The sequence below is a fragment of the Corvus hawaiiensis genome, chromosome Z (assembly GCF_020740725.1).
Source record: "Corvus hawaiiensis isolate bCorHaw1 chromosome Z, bCorHaw1.pri.cur, whole genome shotgun sequence".
NCBI lineage: Eukaryota > Metazoa > Chordata > Aves > Passeriformes > Corvidae > Corvus > Corvus hawaiiensis.
The window spans coordinates 9,240,734-9,259,336 of NC_063255.1; the positions used below are offsets into that span (position 1 = coordinate 9,240,734).

Below are 18,603 nucleotides of genomic sequence, written 5' to 3' on the forward strand. Positions count from 1 at the left end.
TCTACTGTAAGTGACCCTTTGAAGCTGCTAGAGCTGAATTTAAAAAAAATAGTTCAGTTTGAACCTCCATGAGACAAGTAAAAGCATCCAGGCAAGCTGGAGAAGGTGAAGGACCTCATGGCTCAGGTGTAACTGAAGATAGCTCAGTTCAGAGGGGATTTGCAGGAATGGCCAAATTTTAAGGCATGCTGCCTGGTGCACCCTGCAGAAAGCAAACTCTGCTGACCAAAAAACACGTTGGAAAGCCATTTCATTCCAGCAATTTGGTCTAGTATGGAGACGAAACAATCCTGTAAGCAAAATTACTTCCTCAGTTAAGTAGCCCTTAGGTGGTTGGTCCAACATCCTGATCTAAAGAAATAAAATCAAAATTAGAGATGAGCTCAAACCACAAGAGAGAGAATAAATTTCACTCACTGCTGAAAGGGCTCTGTGAAACAAAAACCTCAAGCCCAACATTCCTCTTCAAAATACCTACCTACTATAGCCTGATTTTCATCAAGTGATCACATTATGTTGATTAATCACTGCAGGAAATGAGTACCTCAATTCAGGTTTTATGCAGACCAGCAAGAGGGTGCAAGGAAGTCTGCATTGTATATTGCTACTATACCTTTCAAGTTTTTATGACCCTCAAGAGAAATGAGGCATTCATAATGTGGGGAGAAAATAAAAATCATAGAGAGCACCATAAATCTAAGGGACTAACTTGTGGAAATCACATCCTTAAACTGCCATAGCTGTGATTAACTGGCAATGGCTTTTACAGTTAGAAAAGTTTTTGGATATAGTTATTTTCCCAGAGAAAGTTTCTGGTGGGGAGGAAAAAAAAAAAAGAGGGAAAAAAAAAGACCAAGTACAAGTATTTAATCAAATCCTTGTTTTGGGGCTAGATAGAATTGTTTTGGGTGGGATAGAATATGTTGCACCACATGCCTTGCACCTCAAGAAGCTTGGTTCTGAATCTGTTCTGATCACAGAGAAGTAACTTTCCAGTAGACATTTGCTCACTTTTTTTTTATAAAACCACCCACAGGATTCAGTAGTCTCTGTTTAGCAGAGCACTGAAATAAATCGTTGTTCCTAACTGAGCTCTACTTGCTCATCTTTCTCAGCAAGTCTAGACAATCTCTGTGTACATAAAACAATGGTGCCCACTTTCTTGTATTTAAAGACCTACTTAGCAATCAAAATATCAAAATTAAAGAGGATATATGCATGTGTATATAAGTATCTAGTCAGAGAAAATTTAAGTTAATTGTCGTGGATGCTGAAGTGTATGTAGAGGCCTGAATGCTGTGGAATCACTTGTACTTACTCATGATGTAAGAATAATTCTACAAATCAAAATAATAGTATCCTTCATCCATTTTGCATCTGCTTTCGCCACAGGAAACTGTATGAAGTGAAAAGCAAGAACAACAGTGCCCTAAGAAATGTAATCTTCCACCAAGGAATACCTTTGTCACTTCAGAGCAAGGATCTTGATCTAGATAAACAAACAGACCAAATCTAACCAGGATGGCTGTGCCTATACAAGCAAAGCGAACAGGCGCAGGAACATTGCCGGGCATGAAAGACAACTGTTCAGCTCACAAAACTGCTAGAGCGACCACTTGTACAATTTTTACCCTACATGAACCCACACACAATTTCCAATCAGCAGGGACCATGAACCACGTCTTTATTGTACCTTTGTTTCTTTCTTTGCATTCATGCATAGTAGAGTTGGCAGGAATATATATGAATAGAGATTCACAGACCAGATAATGTAAAGGAACAGTTTACACAAGGTAACATAATTTACAGACAACAGAATTTGATCAGAATTGTCAGAATTTTTAGCTTTATCCAATGGGTCAATGATACCCTAAAAGCCAAAATCAAAATCAGTCCTCATTGGGACCAATTCATAAATTGTTGCACTACACCAAAGCATCTGCTGCCCAGGCCACTGAGACACAATTTACAAAGACAAAAGTAAAAATTTTCATAATAAATCTCATGCACACACACCATCAAGTCTTTCAATCCCCTTAAGAAATGATTTGTTCAAGTAAAAAAACTCAAGACTTGAGGTTTACAAACATAAAAAATCTCCATGGAAAGGAAGCAAATGCCTATGGTAGCTTATTGATGAAAAAAACATTTCAAACCAATCTACGGAAATTGTACAAACAGATTAATTTAGGAGATCAATAACACTCTTCAAAGTAATTAAGAATCCAGTAAACTTTCCTCATAACAACACAGGAAAAGAAGAATCTGTGAAGGAAAGACCAGCAATTCAATCTGAACCCTGTTTAAAGACAGAGCCAGAACTACAGGTAGGGAGTATTTTGAACTTACACTGCCAAATTCGCTTAGATGAAAGAAAATTATGACAGGAAATTGTGTTTATAAAACTCTTTAGCTTTTAACAGCATCCTTTTTGGCATACCTATTTGGCCACACATTTTTGTTCTCATGTACAAGTTAATAGTTTGTACACATGCTTTTCATATTGGGACTATAATTTCAATACTTTTTTTTTACTATTCATGGCTTCACACTGCTGCATTTTAACTGAAATATACTCAGTATTGTATTTTAATGCTCATATCTGATGCTCTTCTAAAGGCTAGCTCTGTGAGCAGTAATAGGAAAGAGATTTGCAATGGATCAGAAATTCAGGTCACATTAGCACAGATATACAGAAAATGAAGTCATTGAACAACATAACAAACAGCAAAATTATCATCTCCCCAACAAGTCCTTAATTTTTTTGTAACTTTTTGGTGGTGGAAGAGACCACTGGAAACTTAAAAAAAAATATATCTTGATAAAAAGGATAAATCAACACTCAGAGAGACAGAAGTGGCACCTCTCAGGTTTATCAAGTTGTTTAGCAACCTCCCAAAGACCTTTGTAATCACGGCATAAAATGGACCAAATGTTATTGGTACTGTTGAGAGATGCAGCTCAAAAAAAGATGCTAAGTTCTTCAAAGCATAAAGTATCTGAAGGAATCTGAAGTGAGATGGGTGCTAAAAGATCTTGAGATTTTTGGTATTCGTGTCCTACTGATTAGCACGGCAAGCATGAAACCAAAGTTTGCGTAAGATAATTAAAAGACAGAGTGGAATAATACAGTTTCACACACATGGAATATCACATGAAGCACAACATGCCAGCTATGTGATAACACATACAGAGGAGGCGTGACTGAATTCTCCATAGGCAAAAATTTAAAACCCTCTTATGCCATTGACGAAAAGTCAGTAAGTCAGATCTACCAAAACCTATCACATTAGAGCAGTCTGTAATACATTGCATTTGTCAGAAGTGTTATAAACAGTGATATCATGATCCTTAGTTTTGAGTCAAAAGTTCTGTTTCAACTTATGTTCCTATAAATATATGCAAAATTTTAAATATATACTTACATATTTTCATCTATATGCACTCAAATTGCACTTATACCTATTTCAATCAGTTTAGCCTCTGACTCCTCTCATCTTTGAACTTCTTCATACTGAATTAACCTTGGTAGATGGTTCTGAACAGAAATACACCCGAACTCCAAGCTATTTGACTAGGAGAGATGGAAGGATCAGGAGAGATGAAGGTTTTTTTTAAACAGTCAGCAAAATTTTTTGTTTAGCAGCTCACATGGGGAGAACAGTCTGATCATACTTGAAAACCAGCAAGGAAAGTATCAGCCACCTATTCCCTTTCTGGAATATTTTACCTGTACAGACTCCATTGGAATACGTATATGAAATAGAAGACCAGCTCCAAGGAACTGTCAGCTGAGACGTTCCTCATTCTGCCTGAGATCTGTAGGAAAGTTGCTAACTACTGCTGTAAGTAAACTGCTACATGCAAGTACAGTGGAACACTGCCCCAGACATGCTACTAGACTGAACTACCAGCTACAGGACAGCAGGTTGAAGAGAACTAGTTATTTTTTTTTCTTCTCATTTCTCCCAAACAATGGAAAGCTTTCTAAGTTACAAATTAGAATTGCTTTGCTGATGATAAGCTCTGGCTTTTGTTGAGCAAACCATAAGCCAGGAGTTCCTGTATTTTTTTCCAGACACGATCCCTGGAGACTTGTGCTGCTCTTGCTTCTGCAGTCACTGTTCCTGCTGCTAGTATAATTCCCACAGCTTCAGCATCTTGCAAAAAAATGCCAGTTTTCTGGAACTGGCTGGAATCCAATAGCTGACGCCTTGCACATGGGTTTGCTACAAACAGTGCTGATGCTAAAAGGGTCTTATGCCCTGTTCAGAGGTTTCAGTTTCTGTGTGTTGAATTACACTTCTCTCCCTTAACTGTGAATGGAAAATATTTGCAACATTTAAGAAAATCAATCTGAGGGACCTACAATGTTTTCTAATAAAAATGCCAATTTAATTTTTTTTCCAAATCCTGTTCCTGTTTCACCTGTTTTGACACTAGGCTTTTGCAAGGCACTGAGCCCTTTGTTTCATTCCCTAAGTTTTCTTCTCTTAAAGTGTTTGCACTGTGCTGAGAGCTGGGGCATAGCAAAGTTGTGGCCCTCAGCTACTACTGGCTTCATTCAATGCAGCTCTATTTAAGTTGCTCCACAACATTTCAGGAGGACAAATCCCTCTTAGAGGGGACCAAGTCTGTGACCCTTGTGCAAAATTATTTGCTCCAATCTGCATTGCACACTAATTCCAAAAAAAGCTGGTCAAATGTGCAAACGTGACTTAATGAAAACAGTATGTACTTTTTGCCATGGTGGTATTTTCTTAGAAGATTTTCTGCTCTTCCTCCTGTTAAAAATGCAGTGTGTGCATTTGAAAGTAGCTCTTGTCCATTGCAGTAATTTTTTTACTGCTGTCAATTACTGTCTGGATTACTAATCTCTTGGGTCCCACATGGCACTGTTCAACAGGTGAATACAATATACCAAAGACATTCTCAACAGAAAACTTAATATTAGTGCACATTGAGTGAACTTGGGATGTAGCCACTTGGAAATGAAGTAAATTAAGCCAAAGCAAATACAAATTCTGTCCCTCCTGCTCTCTTTGGGTACTAATTCTACAGAGGTCTGGGATTTCCCCACTGATTCAGCTCTTCTTTTGTGAGTTTGGAAGTCACTGCTTCCAAATTTAAGATCCCCAAAATTTGGAATATCTCTTCCATTAGAGAATTCAAGCCCCAGCCTGTACACTTAAATTGAAGGCAAATTATCAATCATTTAGAGTAGCAGTAACGTATCTTTTTGTCTCTCTGATAGTCATATTTGTGTAATACACTTCACAGCAGTCAAAATAATATTAAGTACCACTTTGACTCTTTCAACCCAAAATCTGCAATCACAAATCAATAAATTTAACAAATAAAAGGTAAAACTTTGAAAAGTTGCAAGCTACATTCACCCATATAATTAAAATGACCTCACAGGCAGTGAAAAAAACAGTACACTCACTGAATTAATAACCAGTCCCACAAATGTCTGCATATTTTATGAGTTGCAGATGTGTATTTATACTTTAAACACAGCCGCATTAAAGTATGACATGGTTTGTCATATATTTGCTGTGTTTTCATGACAAAAACAGCTATACAGAAAAACAGAGGACTTCTTTAAAAGCAATTATAAAAAGCATCTTGAGACATCCTTACACATTTTATGATACTGTACATGCAAAATAATGCTTTTATGATAGTTGGGTAACCCAGTCAGATAAACACAGCAAGAAAAGCTGTTTTTATTGTTCATCTAAGTGTTTTTAAAAAGATAACTGCAAAAAAATTTTACTTCAAGAACATGTGTAAAAGCATGGCATAACTTTTAGATGTCATTGAGATTAGCAAAATTCAAGGAACTGCTTCAGAAGCAGTTTAATTCTTAGATGGCTGTATTAACAGAGTTCTCAAAATAGTGCCCAAATGCCCAGTGCTTGTTGAACAAATTCTGATTTATTGAAGGTAAACATTTACATTGGCTACAATGCTATAGCTGTTACAAAGCTGAATAAAAGAGGCTTAAATAGCAATAGAAAGCAAGTGCAGTAAAAAGTGAATAGAGAAAATATTTGGCCTTAGTGATCTTCTGGCAGTATTTACATTATCTCCATTTTGTTAAATATTTGAGTAACTCTAAGGCACCATAGGCTAAATAGCAGGCTGCAGTATGATTTTGTGCACAGAATTTAATAAATTTATTTGGAGAAAAAAAGGCTGAGGAGTTAAAAGAAACATTGGCATATTTTATGTTTACATAAAGGAGTGGCTGTTTGTTAAAATTCAAAGACACAATATATACTGGGTAAGTTCAAAAATTATTTTTAGAACATGAAATTAAATGTCTATGTATAAGGACTATTTTTACTGACTTTTTGATAAATGTTTAATGCAGTCTTTTCAACAGGTTTTCAACACAGTAGATATGTTCATCTAAAAACTATTTTTTTTTCCCTTTACAAAAGCCTTATGCCTATTACATATACAAAAACCCAATGCAAAGTGTAATGGGTAGTAATTTACATCGTAGCTGTTCTGTGGCAGACTGAAACTTAGCAGGAGCATGCAATCAAAATGCTATGGAACAGCAGTTCAAGCTGTCTTATTCCCTCAGCTCTTGTCAGTGGCTGCTGCTGCAGCCAGTGAGCAGGAGTACAACACTGACATGCCAGGACAGACAGAGGAGGTCAGTGCTTTCAGACCAGTTTCCAAACACAGATCGGGAAATTCAAACTCCTGGCGACATCCTTGTGCAGTTCACACAACACGGTGCACACAGAATGACGCTCTGCTTGGAGCAAATGTTCCCATTTTTATTTATCCCCTTTTATTTATCCCCTTTTATTTATCCCCTTCTGAAGCACATGTCCCTCCGCTCCTGAGTGGAATTTATTTAAGGAATAAATTCTTCTGACTGGATTCAAGATCCTTCCTGAAAAACTTCCAGTGCTTCACAGAATCATAATCAGCAGCAGAATCTGCTGCTCTATGAACAGCAGAGCTTGCTCAGTTTAGTCAACCGGCTCATCCCTCACCTCGAGGTGGTGTTCATAATGAAGAAATTGCACAGACACATTAACACCTCAATTTTGCAAATAAAACACCACAGGATGCTGTGTGCCACAGGAGAGAAGAGAATGGGTGGCCAGGGCCATTCCAGCTGCAGCAGCGCTGCCAGCAGAGGCTGCACGTGGTGAGTCATGGCTCATATTCTTTGTATCTCACTTTCATTCCCCAAAGCCAAGAGAAAAATCTATCTAAATCAATATAATTCTTGATTAACTAGATATTACTTTTGCATTTGCTTAGGGTTTAGGGTTTTTTTAATGTTTCCTTTCAAACCAGGAATCTCTTAATTCAGTTGTCCCTTTTCAGCTTTTTTTTTTTTACTACTTTGTATTCATCCTTGTTGGAATTATGCTAATTGTTTCCACAGTCGTAAGTGATTTATAAGCAAAGTATAACTGATCTTTGCACAAAGTCCTCATTTCGAGTGACTTCATATTTGTATTAACAAATGTATAATCTTAGCATAATTCATCAGACACATTTTTAGTACCAACAGCTATTATGTTAAAATCATTCAGCATCATTAAGAGTTTTTCAAGGGCTGTAGAGGAAAAATTTAAGCCTATAAAATTCCAGTGTCATTGACTAGTTCCTGTAAAACATTAACCAAAATATTACACAACCTGGCCACTTTATGGTAAGTAATAGCAAGCCAAAGATTCAGGTTATCAAAACAGTGGACCACTCTTGAAGAAAACAGGGCCATATTGATTCATATCATAGAAAAAGGTACCTCAAATTGCTTCATTTAGCCCTTGAATGCTAAATACTTGCCTGAATCTCAATAAAGATTTAAAAGCGTCGTTCTGAATTCCTTTCTCAATGTTTAAGATACTCAGCAGAAATATGGAAATTCATAATTAGGGTGCAACATTAAAGGACTAACCTAATTTTTCTGTCACAACTTTTCACCATGAGGAGGGCCTGCATTTTGTTGCAGGGTGCAGCAAGAAGTTAGAAAGTTATTTACCAAGAACTCCCTTGGTTGCTGCATACTGGGTATGGCAAAAGCAAGGACTTCATGGAAATTTCTACCAAGAGAGATGGCAGAGCCCAGGGCTCTTCTTCCTTTGATTAAAAGCCATCTGTGGAAAGCCTGCATCTTTACAGCAGGAGTTACAATGATTGCTCTATCACCCATATGCGTGCATGGTAACAGGAAGGGAAATGCAAGGGCTTTGGGCAAAACACAGGGTCTTGCCCAAATCACCCCGGTTTTTATTTTTCATCCCCTGGAATCCATGTCAATGTACGTCATTTGGAAGCACTTGGCAACATGCAACTTCCACCTTTGCATAAAACCCCGCAGGACAAATCCTTCAAAGAAAATCTCATCCTCAGGCTTTTTCATTCCAGCTCTTGGTGATAAAAGTCTTTGTTTCAGCTTTTAAGTTTGCTATATAAGGATTATTTATTTTTGAGTAACAGATGCCAAATGAACATCCCTCCTTCCCCATACCTTTTAAAAATAATGAGAATACTTTGTTAAATATTCTGAAGATTCACATTCACCTGCAAATAACACAAAGCTATAGAAGTTTCTCATTAATATACTGGCTAAAGAAAGTGACCGAGTTTCTGGTCAGACAATTTTGTTCTAGTTCAGCTGCTGTTTATGCGTGACACTGGGCTTGTGTCTTTGCACTGTACCCTAGAGAATGACACATTTCAGGTGGCCCAGTTGCCCTGGGCATGGTGCTGCCCCACAATGCCACGGGCTGTGTATCCCCATGCTGCAGCTTGGTTCTGGCCAGTCCCTTTTCCTGCCATGCACCACGTGGGACCTGAGCTGCTAATGCCATGTGGCCCCCTCTGAACTACCTTTCTTCCTGAAACGTTTTGCCCTCTTTCACTGGTTCATAACCCTCGTACTTGTCACATTCTACCTTTTACTTTTGACCACTATCCTTCTCCCCCATTAAATCAGTCATCTCAGCACTCCCTGAGACAGGCACCTTGTAATAGCAAGGCCTCCATACAACTTGGAGCCCTGCATTCCCCCACACTGTCCCTCACTGTGGCTCATCCATTTAAAAAAAACCTCTGAGCAGTCTTAAAATTTGGCAGTTATGTATTTTTTCCTTCCCCTTCCTGGGACTGTACTTATGATGGCACCATGCATGACCAGTATCACAACCCCACAATGCAAACACAGGTCGACTCATCAGCTACATTTCAGATTCCTTCCTTCAAAAGTTTAATTTGCGCCCCTGCTGTAGCTTGAAGGGACGGGGAAGATGACTGTTTACTTGGCTTCTCCAGCTCACTCATGTCATCTCTCTTTTCTCCTAGCTTTTTGGAAGAGGCATCCCAGAGTGGTGGACTATCAGCCCAGAAAGTAATCATAGAACATCTTTGTGGACTTGCTTCTCAGTTTCCTTTTGTTAGGCAAAAACACAGTGATTCAGACACATATGGCAGGACCATTATATGGAAATAGTCATGCCAGGGTCTCAGCTCCACTTCTGAATTATGTTGACTTTTTGCAGTCACACAACCTAAGGCAGTCCTTACGTAGACAGACAACACAAAATACAACAAATTCAGAGTAGTGATTCTCAATTTAGAGGTCCACCAAATGAAGGTGCAAGTCAACAGAACAACAGAACTAATAGCAAAATGGGGATAATCAAACAGAATTGGCTTTACAAGTCTGGATATGAACCCAGAAAAACTAAAGTCTCCAGCAAATAAGTCTAGAATGCTAAAATACATCCCCAGATATATGCTCCTAGGCCAAATACGACTATTTTATTTGTAGGGCACTTCAGTTGCAGCAAGTAATATAGGAGTGTAGCTTGAACTAGAAAGAAGGAATCACCCATTACAGCGTATCTGCTTCAGTTCTGTTTGAAAGAAACAAACACACCTGTGCTCTGTTGTGCTATTATTTGGTGCTTTAGTATCTTTATTATGAAAGTAACATAAGAGAGGCTTCAATCTATTTTTGCTTTCTGAGGTGGCTTGTAGTAGTTGCACAGATGGGTAAGTTGAACTGCTCTCCATATTCAAGGGTGTGATTGATGCTTCAGGACAGCTACCATGAGGGCTGCCAAGGGCATTCATCAGGGCACAGGGTATTCTTTATGCCTTGGAGACTGGACCCTTCTCTATCTGTGTTGCCGTCCTACTCACTTGGAAAAAACAGTTGTAAATTTAGAAGACAGAGATATTTAAATTGATTTCTTATCGCTTAGAAATTAATTAATAAAACTATTTCACCAAGACAAAATCAGAATTTTGCATTTGTATATATTTTCTGATGCATCAACAACCAACTCAGCCATGTAAATGCCTTAACTCAGCACATACTTTAAAATGTGAATAAATTTAATCACAGAGCAGTTTCACTGAAGTTAAGATGCAAACATTAAAAAACTTTGTTGATTTAATGAAATTGTAAAATCTAATATATAAAAACCAAAATTCTAAAAAGGAAATTAACAGCTTCAGGATTGCCAGGGTGTTTCCTAGGCTTGTACAATTTAAAAATGCAACTGAGCTCCTTAATGGGTAAGACAGTGTTTCCAGAGAAGATAAAGAAAGCTGAACATACACCATCACATTCATTTTGCTTTTTTTCAACCAGTAAATAAAAAATGCATTGTCATTTTCACCTTTGAGTCTAAATGCTAGCTGCATTTGTGTAAAATAAAAAGAATCAAAGATAGCTGCAGGTAACCAATCTCTTCAATTTTACATGTTCCAGACAGTATTTTATTGTGTTTTAATACGAGAATATTTTACTTATTGCAAAGTATCCTGCATAACACAGGTGCTCCGCTATAAAATCTTCTCTCTTACTTGTAATTCAGTCATTCTAAATTTAAAATACCAGTATACAGTACTAAAACTTCCAATTGAAGTTTAGTATAAAAATATCAGCACAAAAGTCCTTTTTAATGTCTGTTTATTGTGAGCAACCCAAATGCCTGTTTAATTATTAACTGTTTTAGTATAATAATAGACTTTGCACCCCTACAGTTGCTAATTGATACCATCTCAGGTATTTTGATGAGATACGAAATACTAAGTAAGAAAACAGTAAGTATTCAAATGGTTAATTTGCTAGTATAATAATAAATTAGTTTTTTGCATCTTCTTCAGTTCAAAATCCAGCTTTGAGACTGAGGAAGGCTTCACATCAATTAAATAAGAGTGGTCCTTTTAACCAGTAGCAGTTTGATTGCCAATGACTCGAAGAATCTCTTTATGAATGTTTGGTTCCTGTGTATTTATACTTGTATCACCCACTTGACCATCTTCATAACTAAAAAAAAAGGGTACAGAAAATAAAATCATATTAGTGTTTTACTAATCTACATAAAAACATCAAAAACTCTCATTCTCTAAGTGCTTATTCCATATGTTAACACAGTTCTATTGAAGTGCTCTGCTGTGCTTCATCTTTATATGCAGATCCTGAACTCTGGAGAGTGGGAGGTGGTAAGGCTGAAACCCTGAGGCTGAATAACCCACTAGGACCCCAAGGGGACAAGCGTTAGGTGAAAGGGGGAAATGCTCACAGCACAGACAGGAAGCCTTTAATGAATTCCTCAGCTTAAATACACACAGCCAAACAGAAATTATGTTTCACAATACATGGATAGACTTAATATAACATGAAGTAATGCCACTGAATAGGAAAAATCATTAACTCTCTGTTCATTTATACTAGAACAAGACATCAACTAACCCTTTGTCACTAGCTTATCCATACATTTCTAGCACAAGTAAGCACAGTGAGAGATAAAAAATGAAGCAAGTCTTAACAGAATTAGGAAGAAATGTCTTTTATCTACTTTAATACAACTATTGGAGGGAACATGAGAAAAAGGTCTAGTATGAAGCTGAATGTTAAGAGAAGCTTTGTACTCACACAAAGAAAAATCTTGTACACACGTGATCCGTGTTGGGAACTACCCATATCTCCCCATGTTTGTGCAGATCAGGTGAGGTTATCACTATCAGAGAAAGAATAAATTTCACAGTGATGAAAACACACCTGGAAAACACTGCTCTAAAAGATTTTGGGTTTTATACATTTTAAATAGGCTTTTGGGAATGTGCAGCTTTCCCCTACATGTCTCTGGTGCGATGCAGATTTTGAGTTGGCTGCTAGTACAAACAGGAAGATAAACTTGATTCTTGTTTCCAAAATATACTTTTCCAAAAACACAGATGCTTGATGTATGGGAGCAAGTCGTTAAATGGAATGAAAACTTAAAAAATGCATTTATTAAAAACTGAATTTAAAAAGCCATAGGGCTGTTAAGGAGGATCTGAGACATCTAATCAGCATTTGGAATAGATATTTGTGTTTGATGATGGCTGATCCAAAACCAAGAAAAAGTGTTTAAGACAAAGACTGAAACTGCTATATGGCGAATTTGGGATGTGCAATACTACCAAATATTTAAAACAAGTAACCATAGCAATTATGACTCAAGAGGTTCAAAAAGCTTGCTGAAACTTGCTCCATGTATTTGATGATAGGCTGTTCACCAGCAGAATGAGAACACAGGAAAGAAAGCTTTTTATTGCTACCTAGAAGCTATACTATCAATCTGCACTTGAAGCTATCTAAATGCATTTAAAGAGCATCCTTCTGTGTAAGTTGTCCAGCTGTGGGACGAGCAGGTTCGTGGTGTGGTGGGTGAAGAACTGGCTGAGGGACTGAGCCCAAGGGTTGTAGTGAATGGGGCTACATCTGGTTGGTCACACCAGTGGTGCTCCTCAGGGCTTCATTCCAGGCCCAGTTCTGTTCTGTGGATTTATCCACCATCTGGATGCAGCAGGTGAATACACAGTTACCAAGCGTGCTGCTGCCAAACTCGGAGGTGTTGTTGAATCTCTGGAGGGACAAGAGGCCTTGCAGATTGGATTGAACAATCATTAATGGGATGAAATTTGACAAGTCCAAATGCTGGATTCTGCACCTGGGATGGAGTAACAGCAGGCACAGGCATGAAGTGGCAGAGGAGTGGCTGGACAGCTGCAGAGGGGGATGTGGGGCTGGCTGGTGCTGGGCTCGGTGTGGGTCAGCAGTGCCCTGGCAGCCCTGAGGGCAAACCCCCTCCCAGAGCACCGAGCACGGCACAGCCGGCACAGAGAGGGGATGGTCCTGCTGGGCTCAGCCCTGGGGCAGCCTCAGCGTGGGCCCTGCTGGGCTCTGCAGGTGGAGAAGGATGGGAAGGTCCTTCAGCACATCCTGAGGAGGGAAACAAAGCTGGTGGGAAGGCCGGAAAACATGTCCTCGAGAGTGGTGGTGGGATCTGGGCTTGTCTAGTTTGGAGAAAAATAGTGAGGGGTGACCTTGCTGCTCTCTGCAGCTTCCTGAGGAGGGGAAGGGCACAGGGAGGTGCTGAGCACCTCTCCCTGGTATGCAGTTACAGGATGTGAGGGAATGATTGATTCAAAGCTGTGCTGGAGGATGTTTAGACTGGACATTACGAAACATTTCTTTACTGAGAGGGTAGTGTGCTGGGTTAGACTGGGGTAGAGTTTACTTTCCTCCAAGTAGCTGGTATGGGTCAGTTTTTGGATTTGTGCTGAACAGTGTTGATAATACAGAGATGTTTTTGTTATTGCTGAGCAGGGCTCACACAGAGCCAAGGCCTTTTCTGATTCTTGTACTGCCACACTCCAAGGAAGTTGGGGATTCATGGGAGGTTGGGAGGAGACACAGGTGGGACAGGTGACCCCAACTGATCAAAGGGACATTCCAGACCATGTGACATCATGCTCAGCACATAAAGTGGGGGAAAGAAGGAGGAAAGGGGATACATTTGGAGTGATGGTGTTTTGTCTTCCCAAGTAACCTCTACACGTGATGGGGCCCTGCTCTCCCGGAGATAGCTGAACACCTGCCTGCCCATGGGAAGCAGTGAATTAATTTCTTTGTTTGCTTTTGCTTTGCCTATTGAACTGTCTTTATTTCAACCCATGAGCTTTCTGGCTTTTACCCTTTCGATTCTCTCCCCAGTCCTGCTGGGGGGGAGTGAGGGAGTGGCTGCGTGGGGCTTGGCTGCTGGCTGGGGTTGAACCATAACAAGTGGTCAAACCCTGGAATAGACTTCCTACAGAGGGGTTGGTGCACCCAACCTATCAGTGTTTAAAGGACATTTAAACAATACCCTTAATAACATGCCTTAACGTTTGGGCAGCCCTGAATAGGTCAGGATTGGACTTAGGTGACAGTTGTAGGTCCCTTAAAACTGAAATAGCCAGGTTTATCTTATCCTAACACTAACATAACTGCATGCATATTCAATTTTGATACCATTTGTTCCATGAATTGAAATTTTTAACAAACATTTTTTGTAATTAATTTTACATAAAATCTTTATTAACCACCTCCCCTAGACGACCTTCTCTACACAGAGAAATGAATATGAAAGCCACAAAATGCATTTACCAAATATTTAAAATTCACCCATATAAAACTGGTAATCCATTAGTAAGTACAAAGAAAGCAACAACATGTATGAAAAAGTCCTTGTGAAAGACATAATTTACATTTAAAAATTCAGGCATTAAAGACCAAGTAATTGATTTAGTTCCTTATGGAAGTTTTAGAACTAAATTTCTATTTTTCTGTACAGTTCAAATTGCATTTTCATGTTGACTGACAGATCCTTAACCATGTACAGCTGAAAGCTTCTATTTTGAAATAACACATTTTCCACCTTCTGTCTTAATTTTCACTCTTTAAAACAAACAAATGCTCCAAATGAAGGGCAAATTGAGTTTAATATAATTTCCAAGACTAGTTCCTAACTACCGGTGCAATTCTTATTCAAATGTCACAATTTGTTCTCAAAACCTGCTGAGGTTTCACTAGTTATTAAAAGAACAGCCAATTCTTTCAAGAATGACTGTACTCAAGCATTAGATTTTAACTTCCCAAAATTTCTGAAGGAAACAAAAAGAACATACTGGTTGCCAGATGATCAGTATGTTTGTCTGAACAGTAAAAGATTATTTGGAAATTCTATATGAAAGGTGTTTTTTTCTGACCTTTATGTGTTTAAAGCATTTTGCAAGAGCTTGAAAGAAGTCAGTGCTTCAAATAAAGGACATGACCTGGGTTTTCCTGATGGCTTAGGAATATGATCACATTTGAAACACAGATCAGATGAACAGTCACTATGTGTATATGACATTCCATGAAAATTCAGCATGTGCTACAGGTTTTGTTCAAAGAGGGGAAATGTTCTTACTGAAGTAAAAAAGTCAGCTGTTGAGCAGGTACTCCTACACCTGCCAGTAGTTTCTTGCCTAAACAACCAACTAAAGGTCTCACTGATTTGCACCCTGTAATTTGCGCACCCTGTGGCCATGACTAAAACAGTTCCACAAGGGCTTTCAGCTTACCTTCACATAAGGCTATGCATTTTAAGTTACGGCTTTGCAAGAATTGTGACTGCTGTCCTTTCTTCTGTGACTGAGATGTAAAAATGTGAGAAAACAGAATTAGTGCAGTAAAACAAACTGAGTGAAAAAGCAACAAAGGCAATAGCTGCTACTTTCAGTGGCTTATTAATGAACAAAGATAGAGGCAGTCTGTCTCTTATTTCTAAATGTAACAGAATTTATAAAAAAACCCCATTTATATTATTATTATAGGATGGATTTGAACGCCTTCAAAAAATAGTATCTAAAATTCCTAATTATTACAGAATCAAAAATGTGATCAGAAATATCAGTGTTATCAATAAAAAAATTGGTATCGAAAAAAAAAAAAGAAAAGAAAGGTGAATTTAGTCACCAATTCCTTGGTCACTATCCTGATATTTTATTGGCCTTCCTACTTCTGAGAACTTCTGCTGGGATACGCCAATCTATCTTCAAAGCCAGATTATTCTGTAATTTTCTATGTGTTAATCATGGAGACAGATGCTAAGATTTCTTTCTTGAAATTTAGCCCTATGCATAGATGCTGCGTGCTTGCTTTAGATATAGCAGAATTTTAATGGTTCATGAATATCATGAAAAATAAAAAATAACTTGCTGTCAATTAAATGCTGCTCATTTCCCAGGAATAACCACTGTCAATTTATTTTGCATCATTTTTCTAGAAGTCTAAAACTCAGAAGGCAAGGGCTTGCTAAAGGTCATAACGCAACCTGTATTTCATTTTCATTCTCTTCCTAAATTCTTCTACTTGGAAAAGAACAGCACAAGATCTGCAATATGCCCCATAAATTTTTACTAAAGTAGTTGGGCTGTATTTAATATTTGCAGTCTCTGAAGTTGTTGATTTCATTCAGTGCAATAAAACTGGTAACTTGCACAAAGGGAATAATATTACCTCTTTTTCAGCTACTAAGTTCCCACTAATAAAACCCACAAATCTTCCAGAGATGGTTGATGTACCATACCTGTGATGTATTACTGCCCTTACTGCCTGAAGCTGGTTCATCTTTAGCTGACACCTTCTGCTGCTTCTTGTTCATCCCTAGGAATATTAAAATAATGTAAGATACCCTGGCCTATAAATATCATAAAAAGCAGAGTTAAGTACGAGAACGGAAGAGGCAGCACAGTGGGAATCACAGTCCTTTGCATGGCACTCAAAAAGCTAGTTAACTCTGTCACAGAGTATCACAATATAAAATCCTGTAAATTACAGGTACCTCTGCACATATTGCAAAGACGTTAGCAAAGTCAAGTTAGCATTAAGTAGGTGCAAAAGCAGATAAACCTGAGCTTAAATGCCACTGCATTCAGATCAGGAATGTTCTTATGTAGTGGCTTAACTGGGTTGTAGGTCAGCATGTCCTGAGTCTACTTGACCCTACTCACACTGAAGTAGAAGTCTGATTTACTGTGGGTGGGACAGCAAAAATCACAAGAGAAAGAACTTTGGATATTCATCTTAGGGACTTTATGGAATTTTATTAAAAGTCTAATTAATTTTTATGAGTAGGCAATTTAAGTTTTAAAATATACCTTGGTTTGATCCCTTTATCTACATGAAAAATATTAAATTATTTGTCAGTCACATTTGATCCAGTTTCCAGCTGAGAAATTGAAACATCTACGTTTGTGCCCTAGATCTCATTCATATCCCTCATGTTGGTTTATATAAAATTCCTGTGTTGTATGATACTATGGGCTTCCTTGCATTTCCAGCATCCTGTATTTCATAGAATCATGAAATGGTTTGGGTTGGAAGGGACCTTAAAGATCATCTCGTTCGAATCCCACTGCCATGGCTAAAGACACCTTCTGCTAGACCTGGTTGCTCTAAGCCCCATCTAACCTGACCTTGAACACTTCCATTTCTTGGCACTTTGCAAATACAGACTGAATTATGGGGAAGTCTAACTCTTTGAAGGAACAGGATGTGTAGGACTCTTCCATGGTTTTTAATGGCATCAAGGATTACCCATTTCAGTGGAACACAAGTCTCCTTTCTGGAGGAGACAGGATGGAAGGGGCCAAGACAGGCAGAGAGAGGAGCAGTAACACATTGAAGTTGACAAAGCAATACTGTCCAAAAAGACAGCCAATTTGTTACATAATGATACTTCAAACAGCACTTTTAGTGAGTCCTAAGGAGCTTTCATACTCATGTAATCTCTGAAAAGCTAAAAGTGCATCTAGAGATAATTATGTTGAAGTTCCGCAAATAGTAACTCAAAAGGCTGAGCTCCTAAACCATGACCTAGAAACACTGAGTACCAGAAAGCGTAACTAAAACTCTCAGCATCATCTACATGCACACAAACACAAATTAAACTATATACCTGCACTTTCATATGTGAGGAAGTAGTAAATACCACATACCTAAAGGAGAAAGTCACCATATTTTAAAATCCCTTTAATTTCTCAATATACACATTTATGTGTCTCATTTTTATTATGCTTCTGCTTATGATTTAATTCCTATATGGAAAACTCTGCACAACTCACTTTAGGATTCACTAGTGGGAGAAATTATGTTCTTTCTTGTCCTCAGGCTAAAATAAACACACTGAACTGCACTTTCTATGTAATCCTGACATGGTGATATTTGGGAATACTCTTAAATATACAGGGTTGAACATGTCTGTTGATGAATACTTGTTTTTTCAGATCAGGTCATAAAAGACCATGAATTCATAGGTGAAGTTAGATGGACTTAGGCAGGTATTGACAAAAATCACAAAGTTGGATTTCAGCTGAATCATCAAGACCTGCTCTACTACACATAGCATTCACTATTAGCTAACATTTACTTCAAAAAAGAAGTATAAGAATTCTAAGCACCTTCAACAATATGGACAGTATGTAAAAAGGGAGTTTTCTAATTTATTATTTATATTAAAAAAATATTTTCTCTTTTTTGAATAAATTAAATCACAGTTGACAAAAATAAAACTGAATACAGTGTTTTAAACAGTAAGAAAAGCAGTAGAGTGAGATACACCCCTATATTTCTCCAACTTTAGAGTGATTTATAAGTATCACCTGAGTAACCAAATGATATGCTTGACAATGGACTAAGGTAGATTCCACTTCCAAACATTGCACCATGGAGCTGAAAAAGAGCAGAGTGATTAT

General features: G+C 38.1%; 1 protein-coding gene across 2 annotated transcripts in view; it reads right to left on the reverse strand.

The window, feature by feature from the left end:
- Nucleotides 1-1,667: 1,667 nt before the first annotated feature.
- The window catches only part of PARP8 (poly(ADP-ribose) polymerase family member 8), a 134,570-nt gene continuing 117,634 nt past the window's right edge, over nt 1,668-18,603 (reverse strand). For both annotated transcript variants that reach the window (XM_048291388.1, XM_048291387.1), the window contains 5 exons: nt 18,511-18,580; nt 16,437-16,513; nt 15,430-15,499; nt 11,933-12,017; nt 1,668-11,323 (listed from right to left, as the gene is read on the reverse strand). In XM_048291388.1, the coding sequence (XP_048147345.1) occupies nt 11,221-11,323; nt 11,933-12,017; nt 15,430-15,499; nt 16,437-16,513; nt 18,511-18,580 (405 nt within the window). In that variant the 3' untranslated portion in view covers nt 1,668-11,220. The remainder of the gene's footprint in view (nt 11,324-11,932; nt 12,018-15,429; nt 15,500-16,436; nt 16,514-18,510; nt 18,581-18,603) is intronic.